The sequence below is a fragment of the Chlamydotis macqueenii genome, chromosome 6 (genome assembly GCF_036417535.1).
Source record: "Chlamydotis macqueenii isolate bChlMac1 chromosome 6, bChlMac1.mat, whole genome shotgun sequence".
Lineage (NCBI taxonomy): Eukaryota > Metazoa > Chordata > Aves > Otidiformes > Otididae > Chlamydotis > Chlamydotis macqueenii.
In genome coordinates, this window is record NC_141561.1 from 5,378,779 (window position 1) to 5,402,256 (window position 23,478).

Consider the following 23,478-nt stretch of genomic DNA (forward strand, 5'->3'; position numbering starts at 1 on the left):
TGGATGACAGGTTTTTCAATTTCACATTAGGAAAAATTTCTTCACTGAAAGGGTTATTAAGCACTGGGACAGGCTGCCCAGAGAAGTGGTGGAGTCACCATCCCTGGAGGTATCGAAAAGGCGTGTAGACGTGGTGCTTAGGGACATAGTTTAGTGGTGGACTTGGCAGTGTTTGCTTTATGGTTGGACTCAATGCTATTAAAGGTCTTTCCCAACCTAAATTATTCTATGTTTCTATGATTTACATTTAAATGATAAAGTCACACTCAGGTTTTTAAGGTCAGAAGAAGTCACCAGAGTACCCTAAAACAATGTGCAGGAATCATGGGCCACACAAGGTCATCTCCTTGTTTTGCATCCAGCTCAAGTATTTGTAGGGGAAGTTCAGTAATTAATGTAAGAAATATCTCACTGAATAATAAGAGGATCAGGCCTCTGCTCTGATGTATCGTTTCAATTGATTCAGCAGCCAGAATGATTGATGTGAAAGTATTCGAACCTGGTCTTGCAGTTTGGGCTGATTGCCATTAGCTGGGTGTGCGGGCCCCACAGTGTCGTTTGTAGGCCTGCCAAGCCCAGGAGCAGCTGTCGGGCATCTGAACTGTACGGCTCACCTCTCCATTTTTAAAATTTTTCCCTCAAGAGCCAGAATTGCCAGCAGAAGGTAGTGTGAAATATTTAAACTATCCTTAGTCTCGAAAATAGGGATCCTGGAAAGGCGATAGCGATGCAGGATCTCAAGTCACGTCCCTGTGAGGGAGAGAGCGTTTGGCCTGGAAGTGCTGCCACAGGTAAGGCGGAAAAGATGAGAAGGAGAATTAAATTAATTTGATGGAACTGATTTAAGTTGAAGCAAATTTCATATGGATATATATTTGCATGTTTGCTTGTTAGGAAAAAGAGAATCAGTTCTCAAAGCCACCCTTGGGCCTGCGCCTGCAGCCTACGCGCGGCGTTGATATGCAGTGCCAGCAGCAGGCTGCTGCGTCCCCGAGTGCTGGGGAGTGAATGTCAGCTCATTTAATCTTTGTCAGCGCGGCCCTCCCTCACTTCATCCTCTGAAAGCAAAGTTTAAAAGGATGCATTTAGAGAAATGTTTTCAAGAGTCACTGGAGGAAGTGTGCTTCTTCATATCTCCCCAGTTTAGTTTAACCCGTTACTCTCCAGGCGAGTGATTTCAGAGTCTCCTCCAATGCCAGAGCTGGAGTATTTCCTTCTTATTGAAGCTTGTAACACAGTGATTGCTCTGTGACTCGGGGGAAATAGCTGTGTGTGCACTGGGCACTGTTTAAAAAGGCAGTGTTTGGTAGCAGGTAGCAAATTCTAGGGCTTGCTGTAGTTTGAGTGGGAATCATCCTTGTCTTTCACTCAGATTTTGTGTATATATGTATGTGTGCATGTATGTGTATGCCAGAATATCTATCTATCTATCTATCTATCTATCTACTGACCTACCTACATGTCTATCTATCTATATCTACATGTATATCAAGGTTGGTAAGGAAATAAATTGATACGTTTTCACATGGACAGTGGGATAGAGTGCACCCTCAGCAAGTTCGCCGATGACACCAAGCTGTGTGGTGCCGTCGACACGCTGGAAGGGAGGGATGCCATCCACAGGGACCTTGACAGGCTGGACAGGTGGGCCTGTGCCAACCTCATGAAGTTCAACCAGGCCAAGTGCAAGGTCCTGCACCTGGGTCATGGCAATCCCAGGCACAAATCCAGGCTGGGCAGGGAATGGATTGAGAGCAGCCCTGAGGAGAAGGACTTGGGAGTGCTGCCGGACAAGAAGTTCAACATGAGCAGGCAATGCGCCCTTGCGGCCCAGAAGGCCAACCGCATCCTGGGCTGCATCAAGAGGAGCGTGGCCAGCAGGTCGAGGGAGGTGATTCTCCCCCTCTACTCTGCCCTGGTGAGACCCCACCTGGAGTACTGTGTCCAGTTCTGGAGCCCCCAACACAAGAAGGACATGGACCAGCTGGAGAAGGTCCAGAGGAGGGCCACAAAGATGATAAGAGGGCTGGAGCACCTCTCTTATGAGGACAGGCTGAGAGAGTTGGGGCTGTTCAGCCTGGAGAAGAGGAGGCTCCGGGGAGACCTTATAGCAGCCTTCCAGTACCTCAAGGGGGCCTACAGGAAAGATGGGGAGAGGCTGTTCAGTAGGGCCTGTTGTGATAGGACGAGGGGCAATGGTTTTAAAATAGAGGGGGGTAGATTTAGATTGGATATTAGGAAAAAAATTTTTACAATGCAAGTTGTGGAACACCAGAACAGGTTGCCCAGAGAGGTGGTGGATGCCCCATCCCTGGAAACATTCAAGGCCAGGCTGGATGAGGCTCTGAGCAACCTGATCTAGTCAGGGATGTCCCTGCTCCTTGCAGGGGGGTTGGACTAGATGACCTTTGAAGGTCCCTTCCAACCCTAACCATTCTATGATTCTGTGATTTTAAATAAATAATTTCACATCCAAGTTTCGCTTGAAGGAAGTGATTCCTAACACTTTGGGACTTAAATTTTTTTGAGATCTGACTGTCATTTTGCAAATGCGCTGAATATATTGGCGTGTTCGCTTTTGACGAATCCTTTGGATGGTCTTTGTCGCTGAGGGAGGACAGGAGACTTTCACTGCTCATACAGTCCTTCCTACAGAAGCCTCCTCTCCCATACCAGAGATTTCTACTTCCCAGAGAGCGGAAGACGGCACACACTGTGCTGCTTTATTGCAAGGCACTGCACCAGCTGAAGAAATGGATCCACTCATTCAGGACAAGTAAGCAAATTCAGCTGGCTGATGAAAGGAAGCCTAGACAACGGTGTTCAAACACTCGCTTCCATTTCCTCCCAGCCCCCCACCTCCCCCAGATGTCTGGTTTCAGTTTTAAAACATAATAACATTTCATTAAGGAGCCATAGCAACCCTTCACTAATTTGTGAAGAGTACATCGTGAGCTACATTCTGTACTTATCAACATTTGAGCACTTTAGATCTTGTTTCATCTCATTAGTGGATGTTTATGGGACCTGAGGGTTTCAGCACTCTCTGACTCATTAGTCAGCCTGTGATGGTGCAGGCTCTATACTAGGGGAAACAATTTCCCCAGCCTTTAAATGCTCGCACCACCTTCAACAGAAGTTCAGTCAGAAATATTTTCTCACATTAAACAGTCAGTCAGAAAGGAATGTGCAAAGGTGTGTTGTTGTTGTTTTTTTTTTTAATAGAGAAACACCACTTAGTGTAAAGCTGCATATGCATACTGTGCTTGGTCGCAGACAGCTGCACCACCGACGAGATGTAATTTCAAAGGGCTGGATAGTTAAATTGCTGGCTCTGGAAAATTTAGCCATGGGATGGCATTTACAGGAAACAGCAAATCAGAAGAATGTGTTGCGTTGGAAGTTGCTTGGTGTTAACATCAGAAAAAGCAGGAATCTTATTTCCCCACTCTTTTACTGGACTAAACTTTTTTTTCCCCAAACGCTGCAATTAACATAGCTTCATGCATGATCTAATTTGTATGAAAACAAATGTTCTTTTTCCTCTACTAAATTTATTAAGCAGTGCACCATTTAGTAGACTGTCAGTAGCATCTGCTGGAGAAAGACAAATAAAATACTGATGCAGGAGGAGGTAGTTTGTCCAGATTACCGCAAGTAGTTTCACGTACTGTAAAAAAATTCCCTGGGTGCATAATTTAATAGGAAATAATCCACCAATCTGCTTTTGTGGATTTGTTTCTGATGCTGCTTTTCTTCCACATCATGATGTACAATTTTCTGTGAAATGCACTAACAAATAGGAAAAACAAATATAAGTGTGAATTAACAGTGTGATGTAAATGACGAAGCAGGAAATGGCATCTTAAATTTGTTTACAATATGCTGCAAGTCAAAGCATGGGGAACTGCTTTATTAATAAACAGTTGATAGTCATGTTAATTAGGAAATCACAGAAAAAATTGTGCCACTTGCGTGATAATTGCCTTATTAACACTGCATAGTCTGTATCCATTTTTTCAAGGATTACTGTGGAAGCCAGATTCACATGTGCTTTTGCAAAGACAGGAGGGATTCACTTCGTTATAGGTGGAGCTCTGGTACTGCAACTGCGAGAAGGTAACTGGTACGGTCCTTAAAAATCTCTGCCAAAATGGAAATGTGATGAAGATCAGTATCAAATCTTCCCTGAATGAAATTTCTGAGTTTTACAGTTGCTACATGGCAAACTGTGCTTATGGAATAATAACTTCACAAATTGGAAATCTCTAGCCTCACTCATCAAGTATACCTACACAAGCATTGCATGAGTTTGCTAGCAATCTTTCATGCATGAGTCACTGTGAACATTGTGGTTTTGATGGAAAGTGAAAAAATGAGGGCTCATTGAGGGGATTTGGATTTAAAAGAAAAAAGGCAATATTTTATTTCAAAAGGCTGAAGTACAGCTAGAAGCAACATCGCTGCTTCCCTTTCATGCCAACGACGTGGCCAAACAGTTTGCAGAACAACAAGCTGTTGAGTTCCAGCACAACGTCCTCCGAGAGCCTTGTGCTGCTGGCGTTGTCAGTGGCACGGAAGCTCGCCCCCAAAACCCACTCATGCGAGGCAGAGGCTGTCGGGGATGCTGCAGGAGGACGTGCTGCAGCCCGGCATTGGGCCAGGGCACCGGGGCAGTACCAGCACTCCTGCACCTGCCGCTTTCCCCTCACTTGTGTCAATCCGAAGTCATCCGTGGGCACCGAATGCTTTACAAGAGGGCGAGACTGCTGCACTTAGTCCATGTTGTACCGTTTTCAGCAATTAGTTCAAGATGATGCTGGTAGTTGTGATGTGAGGACCCTGCTAATTGAAAACAGCCCAACGCAGTACCTGTGCACCCGCCGGACTGGTTGTGCTTAAGAACCAGACGGCACTCGAGAACTTCTTCAAGCTCTAGTGCTTGTTCCATTTTATCCGTATTTCTTGATTCATTTCTGCAGCTGCAAAGGTTTCTGTTGCTTACACGAAGGGTAAAAGCTGTGTTCACAGAGCTGTCTGGCAGCACAGTTCTCCAAGCTTGTAGTTTGTTGGGTTTTTTTTTAACGTTACTTGAAGCAAGTTGCTTGCTTTTCTGCCATGTGGTACTGATGCCTCTGTAGCAGGACGGCAGCATTTGCACAGACCTAGGCTCATGCCATTGCTGTATCATCCTGGTAGAGGTATTCAGGCAATAGGCTTCAGAACAGTTTGAGGGATCCATGAGGAACCCTCTCAAGTTGAAGGTGAAGGCTGGAGTCCTCTGGCAGGATTTGGAATAAATGGGATTTTTTTTTTGTGGTCAAGATGTAAGCTTGATAGGAACAATTGTAGCTCTGCCTGGAAGCAAAGTGTCCTCTTCTGTTCGTGGGCTTGCATCTCGAGGGAAGATCATGAGGCAAATGAGTCAAGGAAATAATAAGGGAAGGGCTGACAGGGGCTTTCCTGTCACCTTGAGGTGTCCAGGTGGGAGAGGCTAATGGGTTGTGCTGGGCCATGCTGGTAGTCGGCACTATTTCCCCTTCACAGAGAATCCTGCTCCTGGACTTCTACTAGGAAAGGTCTATAACTCATCAAAAATACAATAAAAGATATCTTTGTAGGTAAATTTGTCACAGATTTCCACAGTAAAAACATGACTTCTTACCTAAAACCAAATTTAAATGTGCTTTTGCGAAGCCCACCTTCTCATGAAGTATTTGCCGTAGGCTGTGGTCCATCCAATGTAGCATGCTGGCTGTGGCCTCAGATTTGATTAACTGGAGTACTTACATCTTTGCTATATGGTGATGTGTCTGGACCACAGCTCAGCAGACACTGAAGCGTTTTATTAAAGACAAAGACATGTAAAAATGTATTGCTGAACTGCCGTAGACAAAGTTCTTTGGCGAACTGGAAATGAAGAAGGACGAGTTGCTGCAGGGATCTTGATTCACTTTGCCACTATGATTCAGTTGAAGTTACTGGAGTCACAGAGGTGTCAGACTGGGATGGCATGGCACTGAAACTGGTCCCTTGCCTTACACTTAGAAACAGAGGCGCTGCATTTTCCAGTTGCTTTATGATTTTACCACATCAATGCTGAGCAAGGGGAACGGGCGCAGATCTCATTTCCTGTTGTTATCAATAACAGTGACACTTCATAACTCCCCGGTGAGTTAGATAATATTTTGGTTCATTTTTACTTTCATATAAATGAACAAAAAGAACTAGCAATAAGCACACGATAGTCAAGAGCATCCTGATGCTCACCATGTGCAAAATTTATACAGGGATGCACTAGTAAAAACAAGTGACTATTCCAGTTTAAATCCACTCTTTACTTTTTTTTCTGGCTCAACTACATGACAAAAAAATTCTTCTCCTAGCTATGAGATGGCACTTTTTATAAAGGTATGAGGAAAACCAGTAATTGTTCCAGTCAACGATGACATTTGTCATATTCCGTTTAGTGAACTCAATCTTTTTACTGGTTCAAAGCGTTGTTTGTGAAGCTCTTGATGTCTGACACATTGATTTGTCTCTGTAAAAAGCAGAAATACCTAACGTTTACCAAAGAACAAAGTTTCTCAACAGGTGTCCAAGCTGGAGATCCTTCTGGGCCAACTGGTGAGAGTTTCTTGCAACCCAGAGGACGCATGGCAGGGGATAGAGGAGACTGCATCTTGACTTCATCCTGCCATAACCATGCTAGGAACTGGGAACTGCTAACAGGTTCCTGCATCTAAGCAAAGCCTTAGAGATTACATCTGCTTCTTTCAGCATCAGCTCCCGTAGTCACTTACTTATGAAGAACATTGTTTATATAAGGCACTGACTCTCAGGTTAAGGAAAAAAAAAGCTAATGTGTAAATGTTGTGATTTTGATTTAATAAAATAACTGACATATTTGCTCTTTAATATCCTATTCCACACTGAACAAAGTCTCCAGACTTATCATCCACTGTTTATCTAAAGTAATAGCAAAATACAGTATTTTCTGTTTTAAACATCTCTAAAGCAGATATTAGCTGATTTTAAAATACATGTACTTCATGCTCTTGTGTAAAGAAATCAGTCTTCCCAGTTCTGTTCAACTGCAATTTTACAGAACAAAGTTTCTTTTGCTCAGATATTTTTTTTTCCTGTGAATGTTTAATCTGGAGATGTGATTTGACTTCTTTCATGGTTTAGGGCAGTAGTACAAGTCATGCTGTGCAATGTACATTTTATATGCTATTCTGCTTTCACAAAAAGCTAAGGAACATGATCATTTGGGATTCATTGGAAATGGTCTGCTTAATGTGGTGCTTCTGTAGTAGATACAGTACTTTCAAAAAGTTACTGCTTCTCCACTCCCTGCAGCTATTCCTATCGTATGCACGAGGGAGCACTGGCAAGGACATGTAGTACACTAGCTTTTTTGGTGCCAAAATGACTCTAATCGATCTTAATTCTTATTTATTCTTTGCACTAACATTCAACAGAAAAGCTCCAACTTCTGACTTGTGGCAGTGTCTTCATTAAGACATGAATGAGAATTTTCAGAGAACTTCAGTGCTTGGGACACTTCTCAATAGACATTTCTGAGTATTTCCATGTCAACAGGAGCCTAACCCTGATCTTACTCTTTCTGAAGCCTACGATGATTTTCTTATTAAATGCACTGGCTCAGCATGTGCTGGTAGTAGAGGAAGAGGGCGATCGTCCTTACACTAAACCTTTCAGCCCCGATCATTGTAAAAGTGGTGTTAGTGTGATTAAGAAGAACCAAGCCAAGACTATTTAACTGCTTAATCTTAGAAATGAGATAGCACAGATTGCATTGCAAATGCCTGGGGTGCAAGATCAGCACAATGTGTGCTTTAAAAGAAAACCAGACACATATATGTGAAATTGTCTTGCCTGTCCATGAAAGCCACTGGATGAATGTATTTGTCCCACCTCTGCTGTGAAGGCAGCAAGAGTGAAGGAAGCCCTGCCATCAGGCCATGCAGAGAGAAAGATGCAACCATCCTCTGCTGGGAAGTTTTCTAAGCCCCTCTCAGAGGGGATTTGGGGGACATCATAATTTGTGGAACCAGTTCAATTTTAGGTCGGAGGCTTTGTTCACCCAGTTCACCCGTTGAACCCATCACTTTTGGAACCAGTTCAGGTTTTTCACCCGTTGAACCCATCATTTGTGGAACTAGTTCATTTTTAGGTCGGAGGCTTTATTCACCCAGTTCCAATTTCCGTCCACTTTAGATACCAAAGCTGTGTGCTGCCAGCTCCCTAATGAATCCCTCGTTCTTTAATGTATCAATCTTGATAATTCCTCTGTGAAGTTAGGAAAAGCACAGAAATTTTAATTGTGGCATTAAAAGCCACAAGATCCTTCTACTGAAATCCAAAGGTACCTGTGAGATTTCTAAAAAAATCTCGTATCGGGAAATCTGACAGGGAGCTGAATCTACATCCTTTTCATTACAGACTATTGCTGTAATGATTCACGCATCTTCTCCTCATCAGGGGCAGCATATTTACCGTGCTATCCATTAGGGAGACAATTGCTCCTGGAAGATATGCCAAAATACCACTTTTTTGATGTGTGAATGTTCACAGTCACCTGTATAAATAGCAGTGGGCTGCTAGAGAAAACCGTATTGATGCTTTTGCCTTTACTTCTGGGATTGAGTTTATTTGCCTTTCATGATCAGTGAGAATTTTGTAGAGCTGCTTCCCCAGAACAACGCCTGGAAGGAGCAGGGTGGGGGGGGGGCAGTGGATGAGCGCCGCAGTCCTGGGGGGACTGAGCTGTCAGTTGGAGCTCAGAAACTGTGAACTTAATTTAAAAAATATTCCGTGTCTGCAACAGGTCTTATTTCTAGACCTGTAGTTTGAGATGGAAGAGGGGCAGGAGTCTGAGAGGAGTTATTTGTTATTGTTGCCCCGTACCGCTGCTGCACCAAAGCGGCAATAGATGCCAACAGGTTTCTGGTAGATAATTCAATGGTAAGTTTCTTCTGAGCACGGCAGCGTGGGAGCCTTTGAAAGAAAGAGGTTAAGAGACAAGTAAGTGGGACTGGAGTGCTATTATTACAGCTATTTTTCTTTACTTCTAATACATGTCATCCTCTTTTATTAGGACCTGACTGTTGAACCAGGAAAACCGATGCCTCAATATAAAAATGATACGTAGGCAAGGAAGTATCATTGATAAGTGATCTGAATGGTACTGACCTTTCAGAAAAATTGAATAAAAATATACATGCCTTGAGACTTTCAAAAGTAAAATGTGTCCTCTCATTGTGCTCAAAGAGCACGAGTACTTCTAGCAGTGACAAGGGAAACAAAGCCACCGCGATCCCCACCTTAACCTCCCAGCCACGGGAGCTAGTACATCAGGCACTGTGTATTGCTAAAATCACAGCTCTCACCGCACCGGGGAGCTGAAAGAGAGCTGAGAATAGCAAAGATGTCAGATTTGAGTGAATGCTCCCCAAATCCCGCTTGTACAATTGTTACACTCTCAGTACGCTATTCAAATATCAATTAATTAATGTTTGCTATTGTGTGTGATTTAACCATATATTCAGGGCTTCTTTGTTCACTTAGCAGCAATAAGATGTCACTGCAAGATCTACTGAGAGACTGAGGGGGAAAGTCAATTTTTACGTGCAGCCTTGTGAGCTTTCAGTGATTTCCTATAAATTTGTACTGGCGCTCTCCCAGATTCACACTCTCATCTTTTCTGGTTCTCCATACCCGTAGGCACCCATCCTTCCTGTTTCACGTATGAGATCACAGTGTTTGTCTTAAACATAAATTTTTCATAGGTTAGATTTTGTAAATACGTTGTTTTATCCACCAGTTTGTTTATACACATTTGATGTGAAGCTCGCCTACTTTCCTTTGCGTCTCCATAAACAAGGTTTGTGCATCCTGCTCTGCAGAGGCTGCTCTTCTCAGCCTTCCAGGACTCTAAACAGGGAGTTTTTGGCTGAGATGTCTTTTTGTGAGTTTCTGCTTGGCTGCAAAAAAAAAAAAAAAGAAGCCTGGGGAAAAGACATTAGCCATCTCATAGCAGCTCTCTACATCTCTTCTTTGTGGTACCTTAGGAAAGAATTGTGTTTAAGCTCGAATTTGCAGCAGTGGAGGCATCCTAAGCCGGCTGAACATAGCTTGAACAGAGGAGGTTTTAGTCATATACATCCCATTCTCTGCTATCCCCTAAACATGTGTCTACAGAAAGAGAATGTAGACGATGAGGCTGAGGATGAGCACAAGAAAACTCATTAAGCTTTCATAATGTGTGAACTTTATCTAACTAGTGTATACACACACATGTAGATGCATCTATATACACTTAGGTGAGCTTTCCACTAAGGAATATAATTAGGGAAATTGGTCAAAAATGGTCCTTACAGCAATCAAAGATGACTGATTGCTTTCTGCCTGCATGCCGGCACGGGGTACATTCACTGGAGACTCAGAGGCGCCTATGGCTAGGTGAACGTGGGCGTGAGCATCCCCAAGGCATGCGAGACGGCTGCTGGTGGAGGAAAATAATTTACACAGGATACGGCATTCCTCAAGAGACATGTAGAAATAGCAAAATGATAATTAGAGAGCTCAAAATCATCCAAACATGGATTTTATTTTTCTAATGCTTAGTACCATTGGAGAACTTGAGAGGAGCTGTTTTCCAGAGAGCGTGCAATGTAATGTACTGCCAGGTAACTTGGAGCTGCCTAATCTTCCTGTGCTGTTTTCTTCATTTATTTTTTACACACATTATCCAAACAAATATTGAGAAACTGGGAAAAAGTAGAGAAGGAAATATCCCCAATGTCACTTCGGAGTTTGGCTATGCTGTGGGCTTTGTGTTACGCTGATAAAAAAATCCACCAACCGATGCATTAAAAGATAGATTTTCTTTTAAATGAATTAAGTTGGATTTAGCTTGATGTTCCACATCACAGAACTGCCAATCTTTCTGCTGTGAACCTGGAAGCTATCGGTTATGTGGAAGTGAAGGCTATATGTTTGTAAGGGAACATTTTCCTTTTGACCTTCAGCAATTGTCCCCTGGGTAACACAGAATGAAACTGCTGAGGTCTTGGGGGTGGCCAAGTCTTTGTCCCTGCTGGGATATTTAAAACTGGGACAAGAACCCTATTTTAGGGATCTGGCTTTCCATAAGCAGCGGGGAAAAAAAGCTAACAAGGATACTAAGAGGTTTAGGGGAGCAGATAAGAAGTAGGGAATGAAAGGAGAGCCAAGAGGACTGCCGTCAGCCGAAGCTTGACGGTAGTGTTGACTTGGCTCATCAGAGATGGACTGTCAGTCTTGGCCAAGGAACGGCTGGAGATTGCATTGGAAATCTGACTTGAGGTTTTGGCCTGCTGTCTGCAGGCCATTCTGTCATTTTCTTGGGGGAAAAAAAAAATCCATCATTTCCAGATTGGTAGTGAAAAAAAAAAAAAGTCATTTATTTTCCTACCCAAACCCTTTTTATCAGGATGTCGGGTTGGTGAAAATTGCCTGGCAGAAGAGGTCGGGTGTAACGACATTTCGTAAGACGTTGTCTCCTTAATAAAGTGGAATTAAGAGGTGGTTTAGGGAATCATCACCTAAAGAAGCAGCAGCAGAAGGTATTGACACCTACATGTGTGATATAAAACGATCCCTTCCCAAGCTCCTTGTGCAGAAAGCTGAGAGCACCCTAGCAATTGCCTTGTTGCAGGTGAGAATAGGGGTATTTCAACAGCATGCTGAAAAGTAGAGAAAGAAATGGCAAAACCCAGTTGTTTCTGGACACAGGTGGTATTTTCAGGGATAGAAAAGTAAGTCAAACTCCACCAATTCTGCAGGTAACAGAACGTATGGCAGTTGTGACTCTTCTCCAAGGCAGTGCAAGGTCTGACCATCAAGGTTCTCAGCTCTCCTCTTGAGTAAGCCACAGAAAAATGGGGCCTTTTCGTTTACTTTAGAGATTGTAGTGTAAAGTGAAGGTAAAAATCCAAGCCTTTAGGCCAAATTTTTTAATCTTCTGGTTCAATTTAAATTGTTTCTTAAACTACCCACTGAAATTGTGTTATGTGAGTAATTAGCAAATTAATAGCTCACCGTGTTGTGCAGAAATGTCAGCCCCTAGAAATGTCACTGCTATTTCTTTACTCGCTTAACTTTTCATTTTTAGACCAATAATTTTGTCTCCAATGAAAATGTGTTGTCTTGCTGCTGAATAATGGAACAATATTTATAAGAAGGCTAGAATTGCAGCATTTTGAAGACAGCTTAATGGGCATTAATTGACACTTCACGTACATAAATACTTTTTTTTTTTTTTTTTGCCAAGGTGATGTTCTTCAGCCTGCTGGAGGCAGGGGAGAGATTTGTGTCCCGTCTCCTGCTGCCAGAGCTCCCAGATGAAACAGAATACCCTGGAAATTTTGGTGCTTCAGCCCTCCTCAGGTTATGAAGCACCCAGAGAGGTGACTGTCACCTTGGGGAGAGACCTGCTGTCAGCCGTCAGCCACCTCTGGGGCTCCATCAAGAGCAAGGCAACTTGCTTGGCATTTTATTTTTTTTTCCTTTAGCCATTCTCAGACAGCGCCTTTAAAAATAATGATCGGGACGCAGGAGCACAGATGCAGTGGCATCCATGAGTAATGCAGCACTCAGTGCTGTAAGTGCCCCGGTGCGGCCAGTCAACCGGCGCTTCTATGGCCCCATGGACGCACGCGTGATGTATGTGCCGCTGTTCCTGCTGCTCCCGTGGAGGTAATTAGCTCACTCAAAGGGCACGTCGCTGGGTGTGTTAACTGCACCACTTGAAGAAGTAGCAAGGCATCTTATTTTCCTTTAAGCCATAGACATGCACGTTAGAGTTTCTGCTTCTCTGTTACGTACTGCGCTCTGGGATGAAAAAGTCAACTGGGGTTTGCTGTAGGAACCCAGTTGCAGAGCTGGAATGAACTGGTGAGGAATGAGAGCGTGGCTTGTGTCTTCAGTTTCTGTAGAAATCCGCTGTAGCTCCATTGCAGGACATGCTGGAATCTGGTAACTCAGCAAGGAATTAAACGCTGTTACAGAGCACGCAGCATTATAGAAAATGCAAATGGCTAATGTAAATACCGGATTGCGTTGCATTAAACCTACCAGGAAAAAATGCAGAATGAGGCATGATTCTCCATCCTGGTACCTGCCATTTAAAATTAGTTACCCCCCAGTCAGCATTCATTTTTGTTTGGTTGGATAATTAGATGGCTGTTTCGTCTTGTTAGAGCAAGTGCAACAAATTGATCACATTATTTTCAAAATGCTTTACTTTCTTAAAAGTAATTGAAAAGCTGGGACCAGAAAACCACCATCAATACCCATATTTATCTAATTTAAAGTTTTATAGAAACTTTTCAGAAGGTGAAATAGATATTAAGATGACTTTCTGATGCTGATGAAAGTAAAACTGGAGTTTGTGTGGTTTTTTAAGCTAAAATTCTTTGTTTTGTCATGGATTCATAGAATCACAGAATGTTTGGGTTGGAAGGGACCTTTAAAGACTGTCTAGCCCAACCCGCCTGCAAGGAGCAGGGACATCTCCAACCAGATCAGGTTGCTCAGAGCCTCATCCAACCTGGCCTTGAATGTCTCCAGGGATGGGGCATCCACCACCTCTCTGGGCAAACTGGCCCAGCGTTCCACCACCCTCAGTGTAAAAAATTTCTTCCTAATATCTAATTTGAATCTACCTTCCTCTGTTTTTAAACCATTACCCCATTCAACAGGCCCTGCTGAAGAGTTTCTCCCCATCTTTCTTGTAGGCCCCCTTTAGGTACTGGAAGGCCTCTCTCAGGTCTCCCTGGAGCCTCGTCTTCTCCAGGCTGAACAGCCCCAGCTCTCTCAGCCGGTCCTCACAGGAGAGGTGCTCCAGCACACTCCTGTAAAAAAGTAGTTGAAGGTTACTGTGAGATAAACACAAATGGTTGGTAACTCCTTTTTCAGTTGTTTTATCCTAATTAAAATCCAGAATGTTGTTTACTGCATAATATTTATTTAATTGAGGTTTGCAAACCCCAAGTAACAATTTACTTTTATTGTTTCAGCAGTTCAGCTTAGTTTCATTTTGATCACAGAAGAGCTACCAAGTGAATAGTTCATCTGCATACCATAGATTATTATTTTTTTTTACTGGTGGGGATTTTTCCTAGCAAATTAACTCTTTCAATAGCGACTTTGACATTATTGTAATTACACCTCGTATATAACCTATCACATCAGTAGGAGGAAAAAATTAAGAGAAACAGCCATTAATTTTGTTCATTCAAATTGTGTTTGCTTGCAAGAAGACAGGCTATTATTTCTTCTTACAAAAGCCATAATGAGAAATTTTCTGAGCTGATTGTTCAGATCAAGCAAAGGGCAATGTGCATTTGATTAAAGTCCACCTGAAGCCTTGAGCCCAGGCACATCAAATGGGAAAGCGCACTTGGTTTCTAAATCCTAGAACGATTAGGTGGACCCCAGGACAGTGTCTGCTGGGATTTTTTATCAGAAGAAAAATTTGTAGGGCTAGATTGGCTGGAAAGGTTAAAGCTAAGTGGGGAAAAAAAAAAAAAAAACAACGAACCCAACCCAAGAAGATCTTTTGTGAGGACTTCAGACGTTGAAAAGCACTGTTGATAAGACCCAGATAAAATCTTTTCTTGCCTAGGGTAAACGACACTTGGTTTTTGTGAGTTCATTTTATATTCGCTTTTAAGAGATTATTTCCCTCCTGCATTGTTAGTACCTCTGTTTCCCCACATGCAGCACCAGGAAAATAACAAGCAATATGAAATTTGTCAAAATATCGGTCAGTCTGATCCCCCTCACTTGATTATATCCGTAATCTCCCTGGGTAGACATGCCATTTCCCAGGATCCGATCAATAAGGTAGCAGCAGCAGTCTGTGAGCTCTGGCAGCGTGTTAATAAATCCCACTTTTCCGGTGAGCTATATATGAACTCGTGTTGAAGTCACTTGGAGTTTGGTGAGCTGATCAATGGCAGGATTGGGCTCAAAAGCCTAATGAAGGTGGAGAAAAAATATTCTGCCTCTCTAGGTAACATTGCTATGAGGAATATGAGAAACTTCATACTTGTTGTCGTATGACTTGTTGCACAAAGCAAATTATTTACGTATCAACAGCAGAGTTTTGCTGATGCTGAAGACTGTATGTAAAAGAATAAGTTAAGGTGGCATACGTCAATCCCAAATATTTACTACCATTTACATTTGCAAAGAAAGAAGCAAAATATTTCTCATTGCAGTGCATTCAGCGCCTTTTGTCCATCAAAGATGTTCTCCAGTGGAATTTTTCCCCCAGAAGAAGCTATGGGCAGTAGTTGAGAGAAAGGGTGAATAAAAGAAGGATGGCTCTTCAACTCTAGCTTAGCAAGCTCTCGTGTGGTCTCGCAGCGCTGCGGTTGTGCCCTTGCTTGGTGTGACTCTCCCTGCTCATCAAACTGTTGGCTAAGACCTGGGACAAAATGTCAAGAGGTAAATAGGTACAACTCTGGCAGTGAGATCATAAGCACCATTAGCCATCCCAGTGCCCTTTTATTTCATTTACTTCGGTGTCTTTACTTTGTCTTACCTACCCAATTAAGTCTACAAAAATTAATCAATCTCTTAGAAAAAAAACCACACAATTTGGACTTGGTAGATTGAAAGGATTCAACTTTGCCGTTCAGTACGGAAATGGGTCAGTAGAAAAAGCAACTACTGTAACACCTACTTCATCAACGAGTACTTTGGATATTTGTTGCGCTGGTTCTAGTACATGCAGCCTATGCACTGGATCGGCATTGGAGCTCTGATAGTTGGGCAGGTTTTTGTGAGGATCACGTGAACCCCATTAGAAGAAAATCGGAAACTTAACCGTGTTTTCTCTGATAACACCTGTTATTAGATCATGCTGTGTTGCAAAGGCTCAGGATCGAGGTACTCTGTGTAAAAAGGAGCAATGGAAATGCTTCCTCCGAGCAACTCCTGTTGCAAAGAGAGGTGGGAGTGGAGAAGAGCTCAGCTCAGAGGCCTTGCTTGGTGATAATACTTCCACAACATGATACGTCTTGTTTTCTGGCTGGTCTGTGTGCTGGCGGAAAAGTATATTCATTTCAACTTGACCTGCCTTTGACCGTGATATTTTGCTTGTGGTTGAATGAAGGATATTTTTTTAGCTGATACTCTATTTGGTGAAAACCACAGTTTTGTATTTGTGAACCCAGATGGATCCTTCTGATATTTACAGCTATTTCATCATAAGCAATTTGCAGTGCATGAAAGGAAGTTTTGGAAATATTAATTTAAAAACTGCAAATGTCAACTTTCCTGAAAATGCCTCTGACCTAATAACCAGAAAAGAGGAAGGACGTAAAGTGTTGTGTCTAGCTGTGATTTCAACACAAGGCTTTGTCTCAAAGCTGCTACAGCATTTGTTACTGACTTGAATATTTCCTGACACACTAACAGAAAAGATGAGAACGTGTGTGTGTGTAACTGCATCTTCTTTAATTCCTGCCCTGTGATTTAGTCATCAGTACGCATTGCTCTAGAGTCTTTTCTAAGGCATTTTTTTGCAGAGGACAGTTACTGTGTGAGAATGTTGTATGTTTTTGTAGCTTGATATTTGAAACACAAGCGGTTTACTTGGATTCACTGCATCATGTAGTACATTTTATTCTCGTTAGGTGTCTGCTCCTGCACCTGGTGAAGTCAAAGAAAGAATTTCTATTGATCTGACAGAGTTTATTATTAGGATGAGATTATTATCAAGAGGTAGATGAGTGAGTAAAATTAATAATTATTTTTGCATAAACATGATTATAAATTTAAAATTCATGTCCTAATAATAATCTATTCATATTCTGGGATATTAATTTTAAATTCACTGCTTAAGTGATTAATCTTGTCTTAAACAAATTTGCTAGAATATTGAAACCTAGGGAACACAAAGGGACAAGAATGTTGTCAGAAGAAATATTTTAACAATCTAGATATTTATAAAACAGTTACTGTTCTGGTAGTTACTTAGCACTAGGTTTTTTTTCTTTCCTAAGTTATTGTTTCTTTTTAAACTTGCTGGTTGATTCACAAGTGAAGGCAGTGGGAGTTTTTCCATTAACTTCACTGAACTATGAAGCAGGCACCCGATGCCGTTGCGTACATCAACCCATCAGTTTAGTCTTAGTGTCTTGGTTTTTTGAATGAAACAAAATAATGACTCTGCAGGGCAGCTGATCACCTTATTATCTTCCATAAATCTACATTACTGTCACACACCAGAACTGCCTCTGTGCCAGAGAAGAGATTTGATTAAAAGGCTGCCAGAACGTATGTACCTGCCCTGCATCCCAAAGTCGGACATGTTTGGTTCCAACACAACACAAAAGCAGATCTCTTGGATGAAGACCCTCCGCTTAAAATGTCTTACCACTGTTTTCACAGAGTTTGCTTGAGGAATCAACAGGTGAAGTGTCTTTTTACTGCCCTGATGGATCATAGCTCACTTTTTCTCTATATAAACAGAGATCGTATCGTCATAGGATAGAGCTTTTCACTGCAGATGATAATGAAGCTTTTGCTTCTCCAACTATTTCCAAAAAAGTATCTAAGTGTGTTACCTCTTGTTTAGTGTAGAAGCTTTCTAGTCCCTCATTACAAGATATCTTAGTGCTAGACGAGATCATGGTAGAAGATCACAATAATCCAAAATTTTGAAAAGTAAGTGACTTTTTTTCAGAAGCCGCCTCTAAGTAAGGAGAATTTGTTCAGATGCCCTCTGCTTCCAACAAGGGTCCATTTCTCATGCGTTTCTGTGGTCTTATTTGGAAATACAAATCAACAAAGAGAGCATCTAAATCAGGAATTCTCCTTGAGTGTTCTGCATATTAGTGCTGGGGGAATTATGTTTAGAGAGTTTTGTACACTGTAATTAGTTACTGGCATGTATAATAAAACTTTATTGTAGCCACATCTTTAACAGCTTGTATTTAAAATGAATTTCAACTTTCTATTTAGTTATGTGTATCAGAGCTAAGTTTTTGCACCTTAAATCTAAACTTAGAAGATTGATCCAGGATCTGAATTTTTTTTTTAAGTATTTATTATTTCTTCTACTTGTTATTAAATTGGCTTTTCCAGTGTGACAGACACCAATCACCTCTTTCAGCAGCCTTTTTTTTTTTTTTATGTGCAATATCTGAAGCTGGCATAAAGGCTCATGGGAATCTCATGCTTAGTTTATCACTTTGCCATTTTTAGTAGGCTTTTCAATGCTTGACGTTGTTTTTTGTCTTACAGAAACAAAAATAGATGTTGTCTGTCATCAACTCTTCCACACCAAGAGGTCTCACACTTCTGTAGCTCCTTAGCTGTGTTGCGTAGGCTTTTTCTGCTAATCTTTCTGTGATGCTTGCCACTATGTTACGTTAGCGACCACCTTCACTCAGGTGTCACATTATTATTCTATTTTTCTATCTTCTCACGTTAGTTTATTATTGATTCAAATTTGCTCATTTTAAAAGTTGTTGGTGACATTGTAGAAGCAGTTGAGTTTCCTTCCGGTACAGTTACTTGTCCTCCTCATACTTTCGTGACTCTTAGTGAATTTTCTGGGAGGAGAGCCATCGATCGCCTTTCTCCTGTGTGCTTGAGGGTGCGGTTGGTAGGGACAGTAGTCGATACTTCTGTTCCCTCCAGGTCATCAAATACAGCTGCTGTTTAATAAGAAAATCTGCCTTTGCGAGTTCATAGCAGATTTGTATCAGTACAGAGCTCGTTCTGCACTGGTGCAGGTGTCTGAGTGCATGAAATGACAGGGGTTGGGAGTGGTTGTATAACTGAAATTTAAAGAGAGAATGCAGTTGGATTAAAAAAAATAATACTTGCATGAGATGCATCTAGAATCAGGGGATTTAAGGGGAAAGTGTAATGTTCTACCCTAAGGAGAACTTAAGGAAATCCTTCTGCAGCAATGTGCATCAGCATACGACAGAGTTTAACGCCAAGAGATGCCAGCAACTGGAGCATTACCTATGCAGCGTGACAGGCAATTTAAGGCTAAGCCCACAGATTGATCGTCTTTGCATGCGAGCTTCCCCTCCCTGGGTACCTTGGGGAATAATAAAGCTATGAGAAATATCCCAGCCTCTTCCCTGAAAGACTCACCCTCTTGGGAATAATTAAGCGTAGGGAGGTGTACAGCCCTTTCTGTCCCCCGTCCACCCCAACGCACCTCCTGCACCGGCGATTTCTTATGCGGAGCGTGTCTGCACCATGTGGGGATGATTTTGCACTGATTAAAATTCCGTACCTAAGGAGTAGGTGGGGTTTCTAGCAGTGAAGTTGGCTTCAAGCCTTCCAGAAAGGCTGTGGACACGGCAGTGATTCTGTAGAGTTTGCCAGCTGTCTCTTCTCCAGAGCTGCAGCAGAATTGGAGACACAGGTTGGGGAAATTTGGTTTGGTCCCAACAAGCCAATTTAAAACAATTTTAAGGGTAAAAAGCAGTGAAGATCCTGTGTTAATCCTGTTGTGAAAGGTGTATATGTCATACCTGCCACAAACTTGGATAAGTTTTAATTTCTCTGAACTTTTGGAAGTAATTGTTATTACAGATATGATAAAAGAGCAGAAAAGCTCCCCTCAAGCAATATGTAGATATTTTTTGTCCAGGCAAATGACTAATGATACCAGGATTTCTTTGATGACATGAAAGATTTATTTAAATCTTCTTTATCTTTTGGTGGGCTGTATAAAGATAAAGATACCAGTAGAGTCAAACCACACTTCAAGTTGTCTTTTTTACCTCCCGAAGTGCCATTGCAGGGTGTGGGCATGAGGCTGCAGTGTGAGCACATCGTTTCCTGCGACATGATGTATGTGCTGGACCTCAGCTCCACGTAAAGCAGGGGAGACGATAGCAACCACTGTGTAGTTCTGGAGTAAGTCCTCCACGTTCTCAACTGTTTTTTGCACCTTCCTAAAATAATACAGAGAACGGGACAATATCATACCAGAGTTACAGCACATGCCAGACTTGCAGGAGTGAGTACGCGAGGTTCACCATGGAGGACGATCCCCTTTACCCCTCTCTCTGCAAGAACATCTTTGTGGAAAAACAAGCGTTCTGCATGAGCTTTGCCTCCATCCAAAATCTCCTCTCCTGCTCTGGGGTTTCTCTGTCAGCGAGCTGCGACTCTGCCAACTGTGAACAGAAACAAAAGCTCTTTCCAGTTCACTTCACCCAGAAATAGCCTGCCGTCTAAATTCCTTCCCAGCCCAGCTCTCTCCTCTCTGTTTTAACATCCCATCCCCAATTCTGTGGGGATGGTCCTAAACCTGCAAAGTATTTTTTTCCTGCAGGTCTGGCCTCGAGGGCTCTGCAGGCTGGGCCACAGGACGCCGTGCCGCAGCCTCCTTTCAAGGCCAGAGGGCACAGAGGCTGCTGCAGAGAGGGGTCAGAGCACTTTGTGGCGGGAGATCCAAAGGAAATGCAGCTTCACACGCTCTCAAAGACAAAATCTTGCAAAGGGTATCAAGGAAATGGATATGTAATATCTCAATTCTATTTTAAAGCTGCCAGACAATAAAGTAACACCGAATCCCTGGCCTGATAATCAGATTCTGACCAGAGGAGACAGAGGAAAAATACTTCTGTTTCTCGGGAAAAAGTCTGATTATGCTGGTTGTGTGCTGACATCCAGAAATCCTCAAAGAGCATCAGTAGACACTAGAAGGCAAAATGTTAGATCGCCCATTTAGTTTCCAGGGAACTGCTGGATTTAAAACAAATAGTGGTATGAAATTTTATACGCTGGTGTCTGCACGATGCAGTGTACTGACAGGCTTCCCAAAAGTGTATTCTGCAACAAATAATTTGTTTGTATTATCTTGGTGGACTAGAGAAAGCGAGGTGTCCGGGTCATGTGTCGCTCCTGGATCTGGCTCAGTGAAATAGATGCGAGAATTTTATTTCACCAGACCCAAATGACTGGTGTAATCACTATTATCTGCTGAAATGAGAGTTTGCATAGCAGCTAACAAATTACTGATTGATAGGAAGAATAGATGAATTCCTAAAAGTTACTTGAAAGTTTGAAATGTTATTTCAACCTCCTCTCATCAGAAACAGAGCTTTTAGGGGTTTTTAAATAGTTTTCAAATACACTTTTAAATCTGTCCTATTTAGTTTTCGCAACTAAATACATTAGTTCCACCAGAACTAATATACCAGTTATGCTGATCACCTGAGCTCCCCTCCCTCGTACTTCGCTGGGAAACTTTATGTTGGAAACTGGGAGATCACATATGAGACTATTCCAGCCACCTACATCAGAATTTTCTGATTGCTTTACAGACTTGGCTTAGTTTGCAAATCCTGTCAGTACATTTCAATCAAGCTTGAGTTTGACTCAAAAATAAAAATATTTCATCCAAGAAATTGGATTTTTCAATTTATTATAACTTTAAAAAAGATTCAGGCTTGTATGACCCAATATAGTGGGACTATGATGTTCTAAAAATCATCAAAGCAATTCTTTCTTATCGTGTGAATTTTCTTGCAAGTTTGACCTTACTTCCTACATTTTCTACATGTACTGCAGTGCTTTAACCTCATGATTTCCAATAATCTTTCATGGCTACGGCTCTGCTTAGAAAGTCAGGTGGCTAATAGCATTTCAGTGATGTCACTTTTTGTTGTATAAACTTAACCTGAAAATTAAATATATTGAAATTGAAGGGAAATTGAGGATGAAGCAGAAGCTCTTTCTTTTCTTGTGGAAACTGTTTAAGATTTTTATATACATCTCACAAGCCTGTTAAAAACTGTAGTGGGCAGAATGGCTTTCCTCTCTTCATCTGTGAAATTCAGAAACCTGTAAATGATAGTTCTTATTTGTGTAACCTTAGCATTGTTATAAGGAAACGATTACTGCATGTGCTGTACATGTTACCCTTCTGGCATTTCTTGGCTGATAAATCAAAATAAGACATTTATCTACATCCACGTGAGACTCAGAAGAACAGATGACTGAACTTATTAAGACTGTGAATCAAGTTAGAAGAGGCCATGGTTCCATCAACCTATAGGGTAGTGGTTTCTGAGTTTTCTGGGATATTTTAGTACTTATTGATCAAAGCTCCAAAACCGAAGCTCCAAAACCAATAATCTCTTCTTCTTTACAAGTCTTGTGACTCCTCATCCTGGAATTATTCTTATGCTCCAGTCATTGAATAGGACCCTAACACTGGTTGTGAAAGTCCTCCACTAATCAAGGATCTTGCTTTTCAAAGCCATAATAAAAAATAGTGAGGGGTGTGGCATCAGAAATTCAGATTAACATATCCTTAGTCATCTACTCAGATACTCTTCTCTCTTTGCCTGTATTTTACTGGCACCAAGATACAAAAAGTATCAGTCTTTTTGTAAAAGTTAGTTCAAAGTACAGTGATAAGTGCTGAATTTTATGAATTGGGAAGCTTAAAACCATGAGCTCTAGCAAACAATCTACTCTCCATACAGCATTTTATACTTTCCATTTTAGCTTAATGCATGGTTTTGGTCTTCTGAATAGTTTTAAGTGTTATAATTACAACTCTGCTGAGTGCGTTGTGCTTAAGGCCACAGCTCTTGAGTCACGGTACCTGTGAACCTGGTGTTTGCAGAGGTTTTGACCCCATTAGCTGGGCAAACCTGAGTGCCTTTGAGTCACAGCTGTGCTTTGGGGAAATCTTGATCTAATTCCAACATAATTAAGGAAGTCCAGGCCACAGTGGTTCAACTGTGTTGAAGAGTGTTTTATGCTCGCTCAAGTAGCATTGCAGGGAATTCTTGAAGAGGTGCATTAAAACCTCCACGATCATTATCTGTGACCAGTTGCCAAGAAAAACACTGAGACAGTTGTTTGTGAATGTCACGTTTTTCCACTTGTGAAGACTATATTGTCAAACAGGATAATTTACAATTCTGCAAAAACAAGTTCTGTAAATACAGTTTGTAGCTAATACCTTTAATAGGTCAAATCTTTCTATATTGCATTTTCTTGATCAGAGACCAGCCGTGACCCTGCAAGGTGAGCGAGCAGCCTGTGCACCGTGACCAGGAGCACACGGTGGTCACATAGGCCTCATCGCGAGCTGGAGCTCTACTCTTTGGATCTTTGTGCAGCAAGAGAAGAGCAAAATTTTGCATCATTCGCATGTCTCAAAGGACAGACTTGAAATTCCCACTAGAACAAGGTCAGAATGATAAAAGAGACATGAAAGAGGGTCTTTTGAGAAGGATGTCATTGAAAAATGTGGGCTTTAGAAGGAAAAAATGTCTCAGGGAGTTGGTAATGGGATACAGATTATATTTCCTATAGGTCACTGTCTTTGTTCCTACACAGATCAGTAGCAGTGGCGGAACATCGTAACTAGCTCACAGCTGAGTTGGGCCGGCGATGTGAATA

General features: G+C 41.9%; 1 protein-coding gene across 1 annotated transcript in view; it reads left to right on the top strand.

The window, feature by feature from the left end:
- Positions 1 to 10,438: 10,438 nt before the first annotated feature.
- LRP1B (LDL receptor related protein 1B) overlaps positions 10,439 to 23,478 on the top strand; it is a 579,931-nt gene continuing 566,891 nt past the window's right edge. Inside the window, exons 1-2 of the mRNA XM_086750558.1 lie at positions 10,439 to 10,488; positions 11,581 to 11,725. Coding sequence (XP_086606684.1) covers positions 10,439 to 10,488; positions 11,581 to 11,725 — 195 coding nt within the window. The remainder of the gene's footprint in view (positions 10,489 to 11,580; positions 11,726 to 23,478) is intronic.